Source organism: Augochlora pura, chromosome 7 (assembly GCF_028453695.1).
Source record: "Augochlora pura isolate Apur16 chromosome 7, APUR_v2.2.1, whole genome shotgun sequence".
Classification (NCBI taxonomy): Eukaryota; Metazoa; Arthropoda; class Insecta; order Hymenoptera; family Halictidae; genus Augochlora; species Augochlora pura.
In genome coordinates this window covers 29,138,206-29,157,875 of record NC_135778.1, presented here as the reverse complement: position 1 = coordinate 29,157,875, position 19,670 = coordinate 29,138,206, and the positions used below count along the sequence as shown (strand labels likewise).

Here is a 19,670-nt window from a genome sequence, read left to right as displayed (position 1 = left end):
AAAAATAAAAACCTGCTTCAACTTCAATGGCGTTACCATTTATTCGTTTACCATAATTAAAACGGTATATGTGTTAATTATTAAATCGGTACGTTTTATTTACAAGGACACCGAAAAAGTCGACAACATTTATATGAACACTTTCCATTACTCGAACTCGTGGAATTTATCCTAAACTTATTCTTAATTACATGTTCGAATTATGCAAATAAGCTACGATATTAAACAATATCATTCGGCTACAATAATCTTATTGTTATTTAAATTCGTTTGTCCAGCTGGACAATTATCAACAAAAAAGTATCACCTTTTGCGCCCTGCTATTGTCCATTGTGAAACCAAAAATCCGTTCACAATATACGAAAAAACAATAGTCAAAAACTTTTCAAATATCCTACATCGTTGCTTGTTACTTCTCAATCAAATTTAATGGAAAATTTCTTCACCTAAGCATCTGAAAAAAATTACTTTTACAGTAATTTGTTGAATTCGCATGAGAGTCAGCGTCTGAAGCAAGAAAGAGAGATTCTGCTAGGCTCTGTCGTTGTCGCAGAATAATTTTGCTTGCATAATCTAGAGATAACATTAACAAGTGTAAATAGTTTCTATAAAACGTGACTACTCGTGGAGCATGAAATTTTGTTGCGAGAAATTTATGCGAAAGGGACGAACGAATAGAAAAGGGTACTGTGCAAAGATCATTTGTTAACTTCGACGGTCAACGAAGTCTCCGGCTGGGTCCAAATGTATCCGGTCTGGGTCATGCTGCAGTGAGCGTCGTAGTATCTACCAGGGGCACGACAGTAGGACCATCGTGGGCAACGGCAGCGAAATTTACTATGAAACTCCTCCTTGCAGACCTCGTTCCACCAACAAGTCCTCTGTAATGTACAGATTTTCCTTAATTCTCTAATTTTTTACATAAAATATTATTATTATAAAATAATATTTTTATAAATTTTGATAATGACGCCTTACATACTTACGTCAATAATACCATTACATAATCCTCATAAAACTGAGTAACTTTTGCGTTTCAAAATTCTGCAGGTGATGAAAATTCTAGTTATTTAAATTTTACAACGGTAACGATCCCCGAACGCTTACGCCAATGGTTTGAGTTGAAATCGTTATAAATTGTGCCTTGTACGGAATTTCGAAAAACTTTTTAAACAAAAGATGCTCAGTTTTCTTTGGACTATCTACTTACGTTAAAATATGCTCCGTATTTGATCTAAAACCGTTTGAAATTATATGATGAAGATAATTCACGACAATCGGGGTGCTCGCAATAATTCATCCATGCCTAACAATTTGCAAACATGCACTCGTTTATAGATCGCTTACCTCCGCCAGGTAGCCTCTCACGCTTTGGTCGCTATAATTCCGTTTTTTAATTAGGTGTTTGGCAGTTGTCGTATACACGTCGGCGCACAAAACTAATAACAGTAACAGGTGCAATGCCAATCCTTCCTACAAAGACAAACAATCGATTAGAAATCATTACAATATCCTTTCAGTCTTACAACTATTGAAATGCAATTTTAAAAAGTGTTAAGTTCCGGAAAAAATTTTCGAAATAATTCTTGAACGTCTTGTTACATTCGAAGAAACAATTTAAATGTCTCATTTAATTTACTTAATTGCATTAATAATATCATTTTATAAAATGTAGAATGTTATATTATTTTATGGAAGTACTAGAAAAATTCGAGTAAACTAAATTAAGTTTCCCCCACCACTTTTGAGATTCCATAAACAATGGACATCTATAAAAATTGTAAAATGAAAGCAACAAGCATGAAAATAGTTGACTGTACCATGTTGTTCTTGTAAAATGTCAATTCGAATTATTTGATATGAAAATCGAATTTTTCCGGCACCCGGTAAAAAGGGGGAGGAAATCCAGAATGCAACGGATGATGACGACAATGGATGACGACATAGGTGCAGAGAGACTCACATTGTCACGCATTTTTACCGATTCACTGGTGGCGAAGACACGTTGTAGCACAGCCACTTCGATGTATCACAGAAAAAGAAGGGTCACACGATTTGTCACAAGACCAGCTGCATGCTTCCTTTTCGGTGCAGCACGGTTCGCACCGTGCACTTGAAATAAAAGAGTGTATGCACCCAGAGTGCGCACGCACTTCCTCGTCTGCATCCGCGAATCGATCGTCGCGGAACTTTAAACTTTTCGCAGAAATTTCTTCACATATTACAAGCTAGCACCATCCTAGAGATTCCATCAGCGTTAAGCATTCTACAAACAATAGCTTTCGATTTGATTTGTCGTCAAAATATTGATAATTTACAATTTTTGGCTGATAATTGTAGGATCAATACTTCCATTCAAATAATATCTTTGAATCTAATAACATTTTATTTGATCGATAGTTTCCCAATAAATTGTTTAACACTTGTAGAAACTTAATTTACAAACCAATAAGTGGACAATGTGATATAATTAGTTCTGTTTGGGAATATTATTTGAAAGGAAATTATTAAGCTCTCAAATTATTGAACCTCCAGTAGCTATAGTGTCGAGTTCGGTTCTTAGAAAATACAATGTACAAGTATGAAACGTCAAACTAAATTTTCCATACTTCATTGTAATTATTACTCGTATTATACATATGTGCGATGTGACCCATTTAAATCAACCCCGCTTGAATATTTCTGAAACTCAGGACGGTACTAGAGTATGAGTACTATAGAATGTGTGGAGAACAATCGAAGGTCAAAGTTCAAACGCTTTGGTATCACCTACAGTTTCAGAGATATTCGAAAATTATTAATGCGAACAAGATCAGACGCTACAGTAAATTGTATAAATTGAATAAAACAAGAACAAACGATTATTTGTCTAGGATGTATGTCTGGTGAAATGAATTGTTATATTTCGATTCGTATCAGTTTACTGTATTTCAATGCTGAGTACGGCGTATTATCAGATAAATGTAAATAAATGCGCGCACATCGAAGCAGCAACGGCGAGAAAAAGATTATCGATTCTGACATTCAAGCCGCTCTACGGTCAATGTGTCTAAAAATTTTCATACTATACGAGCGAAACCAACCGACAGCATTTTTTCTTTCTTCTCAATCACATGAAACTCATAGTCAAACCATAGTAATCGTCTGAAGGAATGTTTTTCTCTTTTTTATTCGAAAAAAGGTGACAACATTTCAAAAAAGATACGAAAAATGCAACGGAAAACTTAATAAATAGTCAATATTTTATCTAGAGGGAGATAGATCGATAGACAGATGGATTAGAGAGAGAAACAGACAGAGAGAGAGAGAGAGAGAGAGAGAGAAAGAGAGAAAGAAAGAAAGAAAGAAATTGAAGCGAACAATATCAAAATCGAAGCATAAAAAAATAACAACAATAATATATAAAATAAAAAACTCGGAATTACACAAAATTGTGTGCAACGAATATTAAATGACGTCATTAAAAAATTAAACCAACGAAGTGTTATTAATTAAGTTAAGGAAATGCATATAAATAGTCGAGGAACGATTGATTTTTCGCAGCCTAGAATTGTCCCTATACTAACAATGTATAATGATTAAACTATGCTATGTAATACAGTACGTAATAAATACACTAATGATGTATAATATGTATTAACGATCGGATAAAAGACATTACAATATTTACTTGTATTATATAGTAGAGGAACGTGGAACGATGTTCTCGTTTTTTTTACATGTGCGCTAACAATTAACTGCAATCAAGACAATGAAGTTAATAACAATCGTGTCCCCTCATTATTTTATCATTCATAAATATAATCGGTGCCGGCTAGGCCTTAAGTATCTCGATTAAACTAGAAACCGGTTATAACTATGAATTATAAAATTTCAAAACTGACTTTGTTACATTCGAATGATTATTTTTTTTAAATGACTGATGAATCCTCCCACGTCTCTCTTTATGTGTCGTAAAACTACACTTTGTTTCCTCGAAACAGAACAGCAGAAATAAAAAACGTTTTCGTCGATAGAGAAAAACGAAGAAAAATAAATGCTTTCGGTCGGCCAAACTGTAATCTGATAAGAGCGAGTGTTTAACGCAGACTTGAGCGCCAGCTGACTGGTCATTTCATTCGAAAATCGACGAGCAATTTTTTTTCGGTGTTCGGAACATTTTTCTCAATGAAAAGAGTCTACAAAGAGTGCTAGACAAACTAATATTTTAAGTCTCCGAATGGATGATAAAATGATTCAATCAGATTAATCGTTTCGGTTACCTCCTGATGGCGTCTAGCACTATTTACGGACACGGCAGCTGGTAAAAATTCGTTCGTCGATCGTTCGGATAAAAATTTGGCCAACTTTCAAACGTAAGGAGGCGCGTACAACTTTGGATAGAAAGAGGTGTGCGGCTAAGGGAGCTGGCCCGTGTTTTCAAGATGAAAAGACGAAATAAACACCATTTATTCCTCCTTCTCAGCCTTCTCGACATCTTGCTTCTCTTCAGCCTCTATATCTCCCTCGAATTTCGGTCCAGGCTCCTCCTCGTCGTCCAATACAATCTCCTCTGGATCTGGAGCTCGCGGAAGGAACTCTTCATCGGGATACATCGCTTTGAAAATGCTCATCGCCTTAAAAATATGTTTAATATTATTCTAAATGGTATGCCATGGTAATGAAACATTATATTTTATCCTAACTAGAAAATTAACCTGATTAACAGCAAAGTCAAAGTCGAGGTCTAAATCGGGGCCAGAACAGAGGTGTAAGTTGCTCGGGGCAGTATCATTTAATTTAATATCACTTGCGGGTAGATTTAAGTACAACGACCATAGAACTTGAGGCTTTATGTTATCCGCTGATTCTTCTTTATCATTATCCTGTTCACCTTCCTGAAAATATACATATTCCATTTCATAACAGAATAATCGAGTTTCTATGGTGATTTTCATGGCGGAGAATCAACCTGGAGGTGTCTCTTGTCTGGGGATACGGTCTGTGTATGGCTGTGAATGGATGCACGATTGGCTAACGGATCGAAGGTCTCCGCTCTTAAAAATTTATTGACAACATAGGCCAAGTCTTCTTTTGCATTCGCCGTTCGCTTGCATGTCATATGAACCATAACTGCATCAAAACAGAGCAACAGATTGAACGCAACCAGTTAGCCTGAAATTCGAAAATGTTTTAGAACAATTTATTACATACATAGTCCTTGAGGGCAAGCGTTTGTTGATGGTCCCAATTCAATGAGCGTAACAGGTTCTTGACCAGGTTCCTCTGGAGGATAATATAAAAGTGTCAAATTTTCCTTTTCACCTTGCATTATTGATCTACAAAAATCGCAACAAAATCATGATAGATGCACACGTTACTTGAGATTCTTATTTAAGTCTTTGATTTGTTCCTATTCGATGATTATTATTACCTGTCCGTAATAAATACTCCACGTGATATCCGTTGTTCGCCTTCAGAGGCAACAATTTCCGGTGGCAGGTGACCTTGACCGACGACTAAATGCTCCAAAGTTAATCTCTGTTTGCCACTAATGATAGCTTTACATTTCTCATTATCTATTACTACACCTTCAAGCTGTCTCTTCAAACAATACACTCCTCCAAAAACTGCACACAATCTGTAAGGAATTACAGTTGTTAATCAATGCTATTAAACAAGGATAACGACAATGGTCTCAACAATTTTACCTGCAAAAGCACTGAGGCAGTTCACCGCTACCGTACATAGGCCAGAGGAAGGGTGTGTTACCATATCGTCCAAGACTGTTAAGAAAATGCTTTGTGCGATTCACACCATCCCTGCAAGATGTTTTCTCGGTAGCCATTGCAATTGCTTGAACTATGTAATGTTGCACAATTGGTGTCAGGCTCTTTGTTTCTAGATACTCTAAGAATGTTTTCTCCTGGAATCCTATTAATAAAACAAATTCAATTAGTATCACTGCAAATAAAACTTTCTTAAAATTCCTACAGAATTACCATCAAACTCCGGACTATCAGCTCCTTGAACCATGCACGATGTGAGCAGTTTCATAAGCATTCTCTTTTCGACAAGACTAACAGTTTTGTTTGCGAACACATCAGTTCTTGAGCAAGGTACTTGTGTCAGCCTTCCATCCATGAATGTCGCCACTCTGGAGACCGATCGGAACTCGGCATAGCGAGAGATATTGCTGGAGATCAATAGCTCAACGAGTTCACCTCGCGCGAACAGCAACTATTCACAAAAAAATAATAGTTGCCCAATAAAGTCAGCAACAAAGTTTGATTTATTAGCTTTCATTGTACCTTCGGGGCCAAGTCAATATTGAACTTCCTGTACTCCTTTCTTATACGATCTATACTCCAATGTTTAACATTTTCTTTCTTATCAACTTTATCCTCATCTGCTTTTTCATCTCCACTACCACTACCTTCACCACTACAGTCGGTTTGAGTATCTTTTGAAGAGAGCAAAGGTAAATCAGCTTCACTGCAATAAAAAGATAATTTAATTTCAAATTTGGAGCATGATCAAGAATTTACCAAAAAGAACTTACTTTGAAATGTACCAAGTCTCCTCAATATTCTCCACAGTGGAATATTGATCACTAGCTTTCAAGAACTTTTCATCTGATTGCAATTCAATTCCAGATACATCCTTGGTAGCATTCTTCAAAAGTTTTAAGTCCTCTATCCATTTTTGTAAACCATCAAAGTTAAATGTTGCCCACAGACCACCATAATATTCGTTACTGTAATGCAATTATTTGGATGATGTAATTTAATGGAAAAAGAAATCAATTGTTACATAATTGTGTTAAAATGATTATATAATTTAGCTAATGTATTATTGACTCCAGGATTATGTTCCTTTATTAATTGTTTCTTATTGAAATAAAGATTTTATTCTATATAGATTAAATACCGTACAACAGTTTTGGTTATATTTTTAATAAAAAAACATACATAAATATGATAAATCTATTTATGTATACATATATGCATACAATACACATAGATAATTATATACAGGGTATCCAAATGTTCATGATGTAATCGAGATTAAAATAGATAAAAGTATAAAAATAACTTTTTCGGAAAATCTCTGAAAAAAACAGTCACATAAAAATATAGCATTCTACGTTTTTATTATAGAATCTGCTACTTTTACCATGAGGATTGAAACACTCTGTATATAAGAAATATTACATACACATGTTCCACCAGAGTATTATTATAAAAGTGAAGTAAAATAAGAGAATAATGAAAAATAATGGAACAAGTAAAGAACAAGGGAGACGGACGTACAGCAAGCGGAAAGAGAAGGAGAGGAAGTGAGACGGAGAGACAGAGATGGAAAGAGAGCGACAGAGAAAGAAGAACGGAGGGAAGAGAAGGACAGAGAATGTCTGACATACCTGTCTAGGTGAAGGACCTTTTTACCGATTCTACTCGCAGCAGCTGCGACAATGGACTCCGTCATACCTGCGGAAAACAACCATGCATTTGTCGTGATCGAAAATGAAAAGTCAATGGAATAAATGGGAGGTGTATAGCAAAAATCAATACCTGTCCCGACGACGATGACATCGTACTCGGTCGGCAGATCGTCTTCCATGGCTTCCAGTTGCGAATATGCGATAGAACGAGGAATTCCAAAGACGAATGGTTTCAGCACTCCACGACAGAGCTATCCGGGGGGGGAATCAATTCATTTCTATCGGGTGCCGCCAATTGTGCTGAGTAAAGGGCCACTCCCGTCGTTTCGCTTTCGCTCTGAACTTTCACTGTTTCACGACACACTCGAAACTCCAATTTGACAGTACAGGACGCCGCAGGTAGAAACGGAGCTGAATGCTGATTCGCAGGGAACACTCTTCGAGCACGATTCTCTAGATTGTAGACTCTCGACGTGGAAGAACAGTGACGAAAATGGACCACGAGATACTAGAAGTAAAACTCGTATGAAAAACTTTGATGCTCGTCTTTTGAATCCAAAGAATTTCTATTAAAGATTTCTACAAATTTTGTACGCACTACAGCTTTTTATCCATGTTCTTACAATTAAAAATTGTAATTGTTTGTAGATAAGATTGTATTTTACATTTATGGGCATACATGCGTACAGAAAATTGTGTACATACGATTCACGGTGGATTTACATCATAAGGCATGTGCATTGGAAATTGGGTTTGAAGAAACGCGCGAGTTTCGAGTTCCACTGTGTTCCAATGATAAGTTCAAAATTTTGAAATACCGTAGATCAATTTTATTTAAAATTTAGTTCATTTTTCAGATGAAACCATAACAATCATATATGAAAATAATTTCTATTATATAAAACAGCAAAAATAAAAATAATAATTTGTCTTCAAATAAATACGGAAAATAATATTTGTACATTTGATAACTTTTTTCATTGCCGCAATAAATTATTTCTTCTCGCAGTCTTTGCCATCGAGCAACGATAACTCTATGTTGTCACAGTTGTTTGCTCCGTTTATTTCTACGTTGTATGTATTCGCCTGCAAAAGACAAAAAATTTATCAAAATATCTTTCTTCTCGAGTAATGCTACGTCATAATGAAAAATACCAGTTGCAACGAGGCTAGGAAGTATCTCGCTACTTCGCAAGCAGGCTTATCTTGAACAACATCGTCGAAAGTCGCCCTCTTTTGCTCCAGTCCCTCCAATTTTCCCATTATATGGGAAGCATAATCGTGAATTCGGAATGTTGGCCTTATTTCTGCCTCGGACAATATTGGCTGCAGGGCAGCATGCCATTTGGCAACACTTTGGTCCAGCTCATTCGTTACGTTGGACTCATTGAAGATTTCCTTCATCTTCTCTTCGATTAACGTTTGATAATCTGGTAACGAATATGTCAAATCAATTTCCGAGATCGAAGGTTCGTACCAATCGTTACCCATATTAGGTGACTGGGCGACGATGTCAAATGAATTATGACTAGAATCCAATCCTGTGTCATTAGGGGAAGGACTCCGACTCGTCACTTCTGCTGTATTATTCTCGATGCAATTGTTTTTCTTCTCAGATATTTGAAAGCCCAATAAATCAATGGTAGAACTTATCATGGCTTCGTATTTTGTACCATCATTCTCTCTTGCTGGGCTGTTTAAACATTCGTCAAAATTCTTCATAAAATCTTCTAATTCCTCTGCTCGAAAATAAACAATTATATTAAATTCTACGAACATTATATAGCTGTTGCAAAGTAACTTATTTTAACTTACGCTTTCGCAAACGTTTGAACTTTTGTTTCTTTTGCGAAGTAAGATTCTTTTCTTTCTGCGTGAACAACTCAACTTCACGAAGAAAGAGCTTTGTAAGACACTCCGGCTTATTCACTTTTGATGTCAGCTTACGCTTTTTCTAGAAACAAGCGACATGATTCTCGAAACGCAATATTAGTATCATACATTTGTACGTACCGAACCAAATTTGGTTTCCAAGAGAGAAATGTATTCCGGAAGCTTTAAGACAGGTGATTCATCAGTGAGAACAGTTTTCATTCCCTGAATCAGCGGCATTGGCTTCCAATCAGATTCATCGATATCTTCCACATAGCATATCGACATTTTCATTTTCTCAATCCTAAGAAAAATATTAATGTAACCATTGACTTAGAATTACAAACCTTAAGTACGACTAATACCCTTTGTTTCGTAATCCTTCCTTGCCCCGGACACTATTTAACTCATCTATCCGAGAAAGATCTTCCTTGGAATTACGTCCTGATTGCTTATTATTATTTGTTTCATTATTTTTCTGTTTCCCTATGGTCTTACAATTTTTATCTTGCATTTTACAATTTTCCCCGACTTGAAGCATTAGCTCTGGCTTTTCATTCTGAGATTTTTTTTTAATTTCCTTAGTTTCCTTACTACCTTGATCACTAACATCAAATGAATGCAATGTTGCATCGTTTTCATTATGACGTTCTGTAAGATCTTCAATTGAGCTAAATTGCTGAGATAAGGCAGTACCAGACACAATTGCAGAATCTGTGTCTACTGCACTTTCGTCTTCTGCGATTTCTGGTTCGTTTGTTGCAGAGATATCTGCTATAGGCGAAGAAAAATCGTCCTCTTCTTCAAACTCTTCGGTAATCGATGTTACACATTCATTATCATTTATTGAAGCAGCTGAATGATACCCTGATGTCCCGGTACCAGGAGTTTTTGGTTCTGAGTAGGATGACAAAGAGTTCCTTCCTTTCTGAACACGCGAACCGATCACGTGATTAAAATCATAAGGTGTTAGTTCGTCCACTAACATTCCAGCTGTATTTATAGCTTGATTGCACCTTCAAATTAAAATGATATGTAGACAGGAAAGTAAATGGAATAAATATTCCCTTACCGGAAGTCATATTTCTTTCCTATGATTTCCCCCAGCACATCGAACGCTTGAATGGGTATACACAATTGAGTCATGCTGTTTTCCAACTGAGTAAACCGATGACTCAATAATTTGATCTTTTTTTGTGTTGAAAATTGCTGCTTCTTATCAATCTTTTTACTAACATATTTTTCCAGATCGAAAATAACAAAATTTTCAATATCAATGTATGTTTTATTTGCTGTACGTTTTTCTTTGCTGGTTGACTTTTTTCTTTCTTCTTCCCTATTAGAAACGTGAATGAACGCGAATGAAATGAAAATTAAGCATTTTATATTGTACTTAAAATCGATAATTACTCGTAACTAGAAAATGTTTGCTTCAAAACTTCGATTTCAGTGAACAGACGTTCGATCCTGCGAACATATACATTAGCTGAATTTTGTAGCACAAGTGCAGCTTCTCCAAAATTAATATTGCACGGTTCCTCCAACAACGCATAATATTCTTCTAAAATCTAAAATAAAGTTTGGCAATATAATTATATGTATATCATTATAATTATCTTAATGTTAGTTTCTACCTGAGATAGTGGAAACTTCCAATCTGCAAGGTCCTTTGCAGGTTTCATGAGCTGTACACTAATATCTTGTAATGTAACCATTTTTATACAAAATGGTTAGCTTGTTTAAAAGAATCCTAATAAACAATGATAATGTTTCAGTCATAACTAATGCACATGTAACTACTGATGAAAAATATATATGTACGATCTCGAGTTAAATACCTTAAAACAATTTACTGCATTACCAAATACAGTTATTTTATACTAACTCTAAAGAATTACGTTGCATTGTTTAAAACTTTATTTCTTCCACATATAATACATATTATACACTATACAAACTTATAAAATAATGTAGAAATTAACAACCTTATATTCTGAATTACATTACTCAAGAGATATAGGTTAAAACATCATGTAAGGTTAGGTTTGTACTTGTAATATTTGTTGACATATCTATACAATACATTCTAATCAAATGCATGTACATCCACATAAGCTTACATGAATACAAGAGTGATACCAATAAATTATTTAATTTGCTATACATTTTGATTTACTGTATAACAATTATATAATTTATAAACTATAAGGACATTACAATTTTTTAAGTACGGAAATTTTTATAAACTATGAGAAAATATGCACGTATAAATAAATGAATTGTTATACAATATAATACGCAACCAAATTTGTAACGACTTCATTTAAAGACAAATCTGCCTTACCAATAGCGCAAAGCGCGCATAGTTTGAATCTTATATAACAATTACTAAACTCATTTATCATTTACCAATATATTCATCATTAATTCATTTCACAAATGTCTATTACATATTTTGCAATTTTCAGATAGCGAAGGAAAATAGTGATGAAAATTAACTTAACATTTCAATCTGCCTCTGATTCGAACAATTTAAATATTCCGCCACAAACCTTGCACCATCTCTGAAAGTAACGAGAAACTATTCCAGCCATATCGATAAGTGATACCTTTCATCTGTCGGACTGTTTCAGTCCGTAACAATTGTATTTTTCGGAATACCCCTCTAGGAAAACAAATTATTGACATTTTTTATTTCGATCGATTATTGTATAACAAACCCGTGTGATATTGTTGAAGGAGTATTCGAAGAGAGAAACCCATGTTTTTAGAAATGTCATCGGGATGATTGTTTATCCACCATTTTGTTTTGCTGTCGTTCTCTCACAGTTTTTCCTGGCACCGTGGCCTATTTTACAATGAACTAAATTGACAAAAATCTGACAAAATCGTCGGATCCGACGATACTCTGTGCTTCGAGGGAACGGTGTTTTCCACAAATTTCGATTGGATTTCGTTTCTCGATGAATGTTTTCGCGAAGAGCATTTGTGAAATCTCGCCTCGAGCTCCGACCCAACTTTCCTGACTTCTTCAATCAAATGGCGATTACTAGATAAAACGAACAGTTTTCGCGTCGTTCGCCACGTAAGTCTGATAATTCAAATCTATTAATCAACCGAGAAGGCTCTAATGCTATATTTTCCACGTTAAACGCACTGAAAATTGTGCGGAGATACCGCTTTATTTGTATCGTGACGATGCAATCGTACCGCGCCATATCATCAATTTTTCATGTTGTAGTAATTTACATTTTGATACTTTTTACGTGCGACCATCTAACATGTAAATGAATTTCATATTTTGTAGAATGTCAGGTCAGAGTGGAGGGCATCGTTTAAGGTTGTCCAAGCTCAACGACCAGCTGACGTGCAAGTTATGTGGCGGATACTTTATTGATGCTACCACCATCATCGAGTGCCTGCATTCGTGTATGTGTATACTTTTGTCACTTCTTAAACCTTTTGCTGATGGTGAGCCAGTTGGACTATATCGTTGCAAAAGAGTTAAATAATAATCTGATTATTTAGATAATTAATGGTGCACTATAGTTTGCAGGAGCTGCATTGTCAAATATCTGGAGAACAATAAGTACTGTCCAATATGTGAGGTGCAGGTACACAAAAGTAAACCTCTGCTTAACATTCGCCCAGACTACACATTGCAGGACATTGTGTACAAATTGGTACCTGGATGCTACCAAAGTAAGTTGCCCAAACTATTATAGTGATTGTGTCCTATAGAAACTTCATTGTATTAATGTCATTCCAGATGAGATGCGATGTCGTAGAGATTTCTACTCTAAGCACCCTGAGGCCAGTGCTCAAACAGCTTCTCCAGAAGCAAGAGGAGAACCCACAGAATCCCATATATACTCACCGGACGAATCCCTCAGTTTGTCATTAGAATACTTTAGTCCATCCAATGATGTCAAGGAAATAGCTGTGAAACCTTTTCTGAGAAGATACCTTCGTTGTCCGGCTGCGGTTACGATTTTTCACCTGCAGAAATTGATAAGAGCTAAGTATGGGTTAACTGATGCACACAGGGTAGATGTTATGTATAAGGAGGAACCACTACACGGTAGTTACACGTTGATGGATGTGATGTATATTTACCATTGGAGGCGGGTAAATATTAATGATCTTTACGCATTCAGAAATACTTCAAACACGGCCCTACAATTGTGTTACTGTTTGTTTCAGAAAGTGCCATTGCATTTAAGTTACAGGATATTCGAATCTTCTCCGAAGCGAATAAAACTTTCCGAGGACAATGTCAATTATAAAACATCGTTACTTCACGCTGGAATCAATCCTATCGACTCTGAAGAGGAGAAAACAGTGAAGAGAGAGTGGAAAGAAGTACAGCTGAAAATTTCCGAGACTGGAATAATGAGTATCACAGATATATCTGATCAAGAATTCAAGAAAAATACAAAAGCCGAAGAATCAGTTCCAAATATTGAAACAGTGAATGCAACAACCATTCAAGAAAATGCTAATAATAGGACTGAGATTGCTAAAAGTAACGAGCAATCCGTGAACAAACAAGTCGCAGATGACGAATCTTATAAAACGATTGATTTTGATAATAGGAAAACTATAGAAGTCGGACAAATTTCAATGGAAGAGGTAAACGACGTTAAAATTAAAAATGAGGAGAAATCTAAGAACGAATCGGATAATAACAATGTCGAAATCAAAAGTAATGTGCAATCTCAGGAAATAACGCAATGCGTGGACGAAACTGAAACTAAATGTAATATTGGTGACGATAAGGATAAGAAGGAATCGTCAAAGAATAATAATAACATCATCATTGTAGAGAAGAAACCAGAGTTTCTCAACCACCATACGAAAAATGAGACCAAGCTCATAAATACGGGATCAAAAATTAACGCTCTGAGTGTGAAGCTACAGTTTCAACCGAAAACGGGACAAATTAACAATAGCAATAATAGCTCCTTGAAGAAAACTGTAAAAGATAGGAAAGTCGTTCCGCAGGCGTCCAAGAAAGTGGATACAAAATCCACTGAGGTTTCGAATCCTGCGGAAGTCACGACAAATAGTTGTGGAGTGACAGTGAACAAAACGTCAAGCATTTCTTCCACAAAAATAATGTCGCCTAAACCAGAGGAAGTTAAACCTGCTGTTTCGACGCAGATCACAGTCACAAGCAATTCTGAATCAGAGGAAACGAAATCCAGTGTAAAAAATGTGCAATTGACTGATCAGCAGCAGAGTGGTTCAGAGAAAAAGACAGTGGACCAAGCCTCTACAGAATCAACCCAAAGAGTCAGCGTGCAAACTATCACGGTTCCCCAGAAGTCACCGCATACACAAGCTGAACCATTCGCGAATGAGAATCTTGCTACACTAAACCTAACTACGTCTCTATCTGGATCGGTTGGGAATGGAATCAACACTCCTTCCACACCAACAGTGAGCCAGAGTACGCATACATTCTCGTATACTGTTCAAGATATAGTGAACAGTACAATGCTGAAAAATTCTTTGAAAAGTCTAACGACATCTACAGTCCAGAAACTTTCTGTCACCACGATTCCCGAAAACATAGTGACCTCATCGATGCCAGAAAATCCAACTATATTTACCATGTCCCCCATGAGTATCTCTTCCTCCTTAAAGAACAGTTATCCGACGTCGGTGATGAGCTCTTCAAAAGCAAACCTGGAGATAACTAGCGTGTACTCCGCCCCTCCTTGTCCAGATGCCATTCCGATTTCCTTGATGAAACCTACAATCCGCAAAAATGAGTTGATCACAAAGGGCTCAAACCTGAATGAGATTTGTGCTAAGATCGGAGCCTCCGGTTCCAAGATAAACGATATTTGCGCCAAAATCGGGGAGAATTCGAAGGAAAAGAACAAAACAGAAACGAGAAACAAATCGGACATTCCAGATTTACTGAAGATCGGAAGAAAAGGCAGTTCGTCGTCGGCGTCAGGCGACGCTGCCAAACAGCAGCATCTTGCTAACATCTCCAGCATGCCCGTGTATACTCCCAACAGCACTATGATAACAACAGAGAACAAGAATATCTATTCAAATGTGAAGGATGGCCACAGAGCCACCTCGCTCGCCTCTGCTTCTCCGATGACCACGTCGCACTCGATACAGAAGACTTCCTCCGCCTCTAAGAAACAAAACCAGGCGGTGGGCTACAAAACTCTTCGTGATCCTCCGAGGTGCTGGAACCCTACATTGTCCAAAAACAATTACGTGGCAGTGAAGAATCAAAGCAAAGAGACGCAAAGTCAATTACATCAAACTGCGCTCTCCGAGCGGAGCAAAACAATTCAGTCGAAGCCGGCGAAGATCTTCAAGATGAGAAATATGCCGAGGTACTTAGGAAACCCCGCCTCTGGAGTAAAGCCAATGTATGGAATCGGCAATGACAGCAAAGAAAAAGAACAGTCAACGATTACGCCGACATCGACCACGAACACTTCTAGTAGTTCAAAAAATGGGAACCTAAGTATGATGAAGATAGACCCGAAAACCCTGTCTCCAATCGTCTCGACGATCAACTCGCCCATTGTTTCGCCTCCCCCATACTCCCCAAGCGCTAGAAACTATCCAAATCCTTCATTCTCAAGGGACATCTGCAGGAGCACTGGCTCGCCAATCTCTCCTAAGAATTCACCAGTGAATATGCTCTCGACAAGTCCATTTATTCCTTCTCCGACACCAAATATGAATCCTAGACTAATCTATCCTCACTTTGCACCACCATTCCCAGATGCCAGCAGGTTCCCAAACCCTCTGATCCGCTCTCCAATAGGAATTCCTTCCCCCAGTGCCTTCCACAGTAGTTTACCACCTTCGATCAACAAATTGTACCAACGATCCAGTTATATGCCACAAACCACTGGGTTCTCCTCTGTCTCCCAACCCCCTACAGTCCAGAGAATACCTCCTAGCACCTATTCTTCACCTAAGTCACCCAAGACCACTTCCCTAACTGCAATCTCACCCACATCTTACAGTCTGGCCAAAACTGAGGCTCAGATAGTTGCAACAACTTCTCTTGAGACTAACAATCTACTTCTTCTAGAGAATGCACCGCAAGAGGATCTCAGTGCATTCAATCTGTCTAAGACTGGCAGTTTCAGCAGTGCAGAAAATGTCACGACCACGGAGACAATTCACAACTCAAAGCCAACCGCGCTTACTACGGTTTCCAACGCTGGACAGAGCAAGACTACTGCATCAAAGAACAAGCAGGAGAATTCCCAGATTGTGGAACAGTCACAGGAAGGCTCGTTGGGGTGTAGCAAAGGACAGGGTGTAGAGAAAAAGCGATCCGATGAGGTCACTGATACTGTAAATAAGAAAAGAGAAAAATCAGTGTCTCAGATGAATGGAAATCTAGCTGGGAAAATCAGTGATGAAGGGCCAATGGAAAAGAAGGAGCAGAACGAAACACAGGCGGACAGCATTGAGAAACAGGAGTCTAATCGCGAGAAATGTGGGAGACCCGAGGAACAAGAGAAAAGATCTGAGATCCAGACGAGCAAGACGGAGGTGCAATTTCAAAGTTCAAAGTAATCTAGCGTATGCTTTTATAAAAATTTTTACGCTTCTGTTGTTACTACATTTCACACACCTTCGACGAAGCTTTTTTACATGTGGTCCTTGGCATGAGGAGATTGCACGTTGCTTTTGAGAATGTGACGATAGGGACTCTGCGAAGAATCCGTGACGTTATTTATGTGAAATGATTTCGCGAAGTCAGTATTTATGACGCTTTCGAAGAAATTTTGTTGTCGTCTCATTCAACCAAAGCCTCGAAGATTCAATGAAATAGATTTAGCGATGACGAGAGTTTATTTTTTCGATTGGCTTGGTTCTCGACAAAAAAAAATGGAAGCAGTTATAGGAAAATTTCCGAGGCCTTAACACAGTAAACTTATATATGAAGTAACGTTAAATGAATCGATCAAAAGAGATAGTTGTTAAAATGGAGAATTGTGAAGAAGTTATTACACCCCGAGAGGTTTCTCTCTTTCCAGCTTGATTAGTTGTCATTGTCGATGTATTGTACCGCACCGAATTATCAAGATAGCACGCATGGATAAAGAAACAAAAATAATGAAGAAAAACGATTCACCATTGATTTCGCCAAGTGCCGGAAAGAAAGAAATAGTTAATGTATAGAGAAATTTTAATATTTGACGATCTTTTTTTTAGACACGTTTACTTGTACATAATGTATAATGAATTCAAAGAAAAAAATCTATATCATGTATTAGGATATAAAAAGGCAAGAAATTATCGATCATTAATATAATTTAACATGCATATTTTCTAGCCACGTAAGAACCGGTATATCGATAGTATTTTTTGTCTATTACGAGAAAGCAATTTTTAGAGAGATGTCTGACTGTAGAGCAAAAGGCGACAATGTATTTTTAATAAGTTATTGGTTGTGTGCGCGCGCGGCTCTTTTGTATACAAGGTGTACCTGAGTGAGTGAGTGAGTGATTTATGCGAATGTGGAAAAAAAAGATATGGTGGGTGTGTAGAATTTTTTCAGCACGAAGAGAAAATTTTCCAGGTATCTGTTTTCAGCTGGGAAAACGGATCGAATGGAATTTTTTCGAGATTTGTTTTATTTATGGAAACGTTGATCGTCATTTGTTTTTTCGAATTTATGCAAGTGTTCCGCGTATGTTTGTGTGCGCGCGCACATACGCTCTCACACACACGCGCGCGTGTTATCAGTACAGTAAATAATAAATACTACGTCAAGTAGGGAATGTTTTAATTATGAGAAGAAAAATATAGTTGATTATACTTTACACAGTCTGTTGTTTGTAAGAAGATTTTACCATTACACTTATATGCATAAAATTGAATTTATTATTAAACGATTACTATGATAACTCTCTTGTGTAAATGTTCACGTTTTGCATGCATAATGTCATAAGCTGCGTATTGACGATTACACTGTCTAAACTAATTTTGCGTTTCACTAACTAGTAATCTTAAATTTTCAATTTCTCAAAAACTCGAGACGATAAAACTAAATGATATTAATAAACTAAAACAGATAAAACTAAAACATATTAAAAGTCATGAGAACGATGAAAGTAAAAATTTGTCGGACAGTGTTATTTAGACGCAATTATTTATTCAAATTCGCAGTAACTGCATCAATACTACTAACGCGATCTTAAGACATCATACATGCATACACTGTATTTAAGTGAATACCATAGCAAGAATCATAAACTCTATTATACAGAGTTACACATTAGTTAGTTTCTCTGAGTATCTGATAGCGTCCTTAAGCTTAAACACTAACTCTTGCAGCTGCTGTATCGTACATGAGAATGTTACATAATTTATTCTCTCACGTTCCTTAGTACTAAGCCGTACATGATACAGAGGAACACCCAGCGAGTTACATGTGTCCAGCTAGAAATCATTTTTATATGAGTAAAGCAATTGTTAGTGGATCAAATTAATTGATTACCTTCACACGGTAATCCAGATGCCAGTCTACATCGACAATGTGTGGTGGATTACTACTTATGGATTCCAATTGAGACTGTATAGTTTTCTTATTATTAATATACGCTTCACACAGTTTATTTCTTCTTTGTTCATTGGTACATGTTTGACACAGCAGATTTTTTAAACTCTCTTCATCTAAATCATGCTGAGCTGCTTCTACGAATAAACATATAACATCTGTGAAGATTTTCTTTGTCAAGATTGCTTTGGAGTCTGCTGACTTGATAATGCCTGCAATTTTGTAAATGTACATCATTCTGCAATATTTAATATTATTTGCTGCTTTTAAATCCAGTCTCTTACAACTCGTTTCTAAAGGATTTGCTTGTAAGTGAGAAACAACAGCATCTAAGATCTGCAGGAAATTATCTTCAGTGATCATATTTACATTTGAGATATTTGCAAAACCTTCAATAACATCTTTCGATAGTTCCATTGTTATATATCACTGTGTTTCAATTTATTTAGTAGAAATCTACTAAAACAGAAAAACATTGCAATGTAGTTCGAATCAACTTATATGATTCTTATGATAAACACATAACACAACATTTCAAGTGAAAAAGTATTTTAATATTAAGTAAAAAAATATATTAATTACCTGAAAATGTTGTAAAATTCAATACAACCACACACAGTTCATGTAAAATGTGATTGTAGAATACAGGTTATGTTTGAAAATTCTGTAATTCAATAACATTTATCATCATTATTATTATTAATTCTTGAAAGAACATCTGTTTCCAAAACAAATTTTTGTTAATACATTTTGATTTTCAAACTGCATTAATGTTTCGAGTTAATTTACTCTATCAGAACAAAAAAATATTCT

General features: G+C 36.5%; 5 protein-coding genes across 9 annotated transcripts; 1 reads left to right on the top strand and 4 right to left on the bottom strand.

Annotated features, from left to right (window-relative positions):
- Positions 1–31: 31 nt before the first annotated feature.
- LOC144472358 (uncharacterized) lies at positions 32–2,104 on the bottom strand. Of its 2 annotated transcripts, XM_078185362.1 has the most exons (4): positions 1,964–2,104; positions 1,348–1,473; positions 1,211–1,234; positions 32–881 (listed from the first exon to the last, which is right to left on the bottom strand). In XM_078185362.1, exons 1-4 carry the CDS (start codon positions 1,973–1,975, stop codon positions 699–701), a joined length of 345 nt encoding a protein of 114 aa, XP_078041488.1. In that variant the 5' UTR covers positions 1,976–2,104; the 3' UTR covers positions 32–698. The 2 variants fall into 2 exon arrangements, with proteins under 2 accessions (XP_078041488.1, XP_078041489.1); XM_078185363.1 differs by lacking the exon at positions 1,211–1,234.
- A 25-nt stretch (positions 2,105–2,129) lies between these two features.
- Positions 2,130–7,843, bottom strand: Rep (Rab escort protein). Of its 3 annotated transcripts, XM_078185360.1 has the most exons (12): positions 7,554–7,843; positions 7,403–7,469; positions 6,542–6,736; positions 6,291–6,474; positions 5,982–6,219; positions 5,691–5,913; positions 5,414–5,620; positions 5,194–5,318; positions 4,952–5,112; positions 4,698–4,877; positions 4,446–4,616; positions 2,130–2,266 (listed from the first exon to the last, which is right to left on the bottom strand). In XM_078185360.1, the coding sequence occupies exons 1-11, from the start codon at positions 7,600–7,602 to the stop codon at positions 4,449–4,451; spliced, it is 1,797 nt and encodes a 598-aa protein (XP_078041486.1). In that variant the 5' UTR covers positions 7,603–7,843; the 3' UTR covers positions 2,130–2,266; positions 4,446–4,448. The 3 variants fall into 3 exon arrangements, with proteins under 3 accessions (XP_078041486.1, XP_078041484.1, XP_078041487.1); XM_078185358.1 differs by lacking the exon at positions 2,130–2,266 and having other exon boundaries at positions 2,910–4,616; XM_078185361.1 differs by lacking the exon at positions 2,130–2,266 and having other exon boundaries at positions 2,910–4,616; positions 4,698–4,865.
- A 387-nt stretch (positions 7,844–8,230) lies between these two features.
- On the bottom strand, positions 8,231–11,607 carry LOC144473871 (uncharacterized). Its single transcript, XM_078188205.1, has 9 exons — positions 11,134–11,607; positions 10,930–11,045; positions 10,706–10,863; positions 10,368–10,631; positions 9,661–10,311; positions 9,437–9,599; positions 9,239–9,377; positions 8,579–9,162; positions 8,231–8,509 (listed from the first exon to the last, which is right to left on the bottom strand). Exons 2-9 carry the CDS (start codon positions 11,008–11,010, stop codon positions 8,417–8,419), a joined length of 2,133 nt encoding a protein of 710 aa, XP_078044331.1. The 5' UTR covers positions 11,011–11,045; positions 11,134–11,607; the 3' UTR covers positions 8,231–8,416.
- A 300-nt stretch (positions 11,608–11,907) lies between these two features.
- On the top strand, positions 11,908–18,120 carry LOC144473870 (uncharacterized). Of its 2 annotated transcripts, XM_078188204.1 has the most exons (6): positions 11,908–12,380; positions 12,603–12,724; positions 12,845–12,997; positions 13,065–13,423; positions 13,499–15,794; positions 16,374–18,120. In XM_078188204.1, the coding sequence occupies exons 2-6, from the start codon at positions 12,604–12,606 to the stop codon at positions 16,865–16,867; spliced, it is 3,423 nt and encodes a 1,140-aa protein (XP_078044330.1). In that variant the 5' UTR covers positions 11,908–12,380; position 12,603; the 3' UTR covers positions 16,868–18,120. The 2 variants fall into 2 exon arrangements, with proteins under 2 accessions (XP_078044330.1, XP_078044329.1); XM_078188203.1 differs by having other exon boundaries at positions 13,499–18,120.
- LOC144473873 (COMM domain-containing protein 3) lies at positions 17,863–19,274 on the bottom strand. The gene is made up of 3 exons (XM_078188207.1): positions 19,142–19,274; positions 18,798–19,069; positions 17,863–18,739 (listed from the first exon to the last, which is right to left on the bottom strand). The coding sequence occupies exons 1-3, from the start codon at positions 19,272–19,274 to the stop codon at positions 18,569–18,571; spliced, it is 576 nt and encodes a 191-aa protein (XP_078044333.1). The 3' UTR covers positions 17,863–18,568.
- Between the last annotated feature and the right edge of the window lie 396 nt (positions 19,275–19,670).

Bases quoted from the DNA above. Each gene is read 5' to 3' on its own strand.
- LOC144472358 (XM_078185362.1), bottom strand. The intron at 1,235-1,347 runs GTAAGCGATCTA...AAACGGTTTTAG, and splicing joins TGAGAGGCTACCTGGCGGAG to ATCAAATACGGAGCATATTT. The intron at 882-1,210 runs GTAAGTAGATAG...TGTACATTACAG, and splicing joins AATACGGAGCATATTTTAAC to AGGACTTGTTGGTGGAACGA.
- Rep (XM_078185360.1), bottom strand. From the start codon at position 7,602: ATGGAAGACGATCTGCCGACCGAGTACGATGTCATCGTCGTCGGGACA. The intron at 6,220-6,290 runs GTACAATGAAAG...TTTTGTGAATAG, and splicing joins ATATTGACTTGGCCCCGAAG to TTGCTGTTCGCGCGAGGTGA. The intron at 5,621-5,690 runs GTAAAATTGTTG...AATTCCTTACAG, and splicing joins CTGCCTCAGTGCTTTTGCAG to ATTGTGTGCAGTTTTTGGAG.
- LOC144473871 (XM_078188205.1), bottom strand. From the start codon at position 11,010: ATGGTTACATTACAAGATATTAGTGTACAGCTCATGAAACCTGCAAAG. The intron at 9,600-9,660 runs GTATTAGTCGTA...TATTTTTCTTAG, and splicing joins GAAGGATTACGAAACAAAGG to GATTGAGAAAATGAAAATGT. The intron at 9,163-9,238 runs GTAAGTTAAAAT...ATTTTCGAGCAG, and splicing joins GTTCAAACGTTTGCGAAAGC to AGGAATTAGAAGATTTTATG.
- LOC144473870 (XM_078188203.1), top strand. From the start codon at position 12,604: ATGTCAGGTCAGAGTGGAGGGCATCGTTTAAGGTTGTCCAAGCTCAAC. The intron at 12,725-12,844 runs GTATGTGTATAC...GGTGCACTATAG, and splicing joins CATCGAGTGCCTGCATTCGT to TTTGCAGGAGCTGCATTGTC. The intron at 12,998-13,064 runs GTAAGTTGCCCA...ATGTCATTCCAG, and splicing joins GGTACCTGGATGCTACCAAA to ATGAGATGCGATGTCGTAGA.
- LOC144473873 (XM_078188207.1), bottom strand. From the start codon at position 19,274: ATGGAACTATCGAAAGATGTTATTGAAGGTTTTGCAAATATCTCAAAT. The intron at 19,070-19,141 runs GTAAGAGACTGG...ACAAAATTGCAG, and splicing joins AAATCCTTTAGAAACGAGTT to GCATTATCAAGTCAGCAGAC. The intron at 18,740-18,797 runs GTAATCAATTAA...AATGATTTCTAG, and splicing joins ATCTGGATTACCGTGTGAAG to CTGGACACATGTAACTCGCT.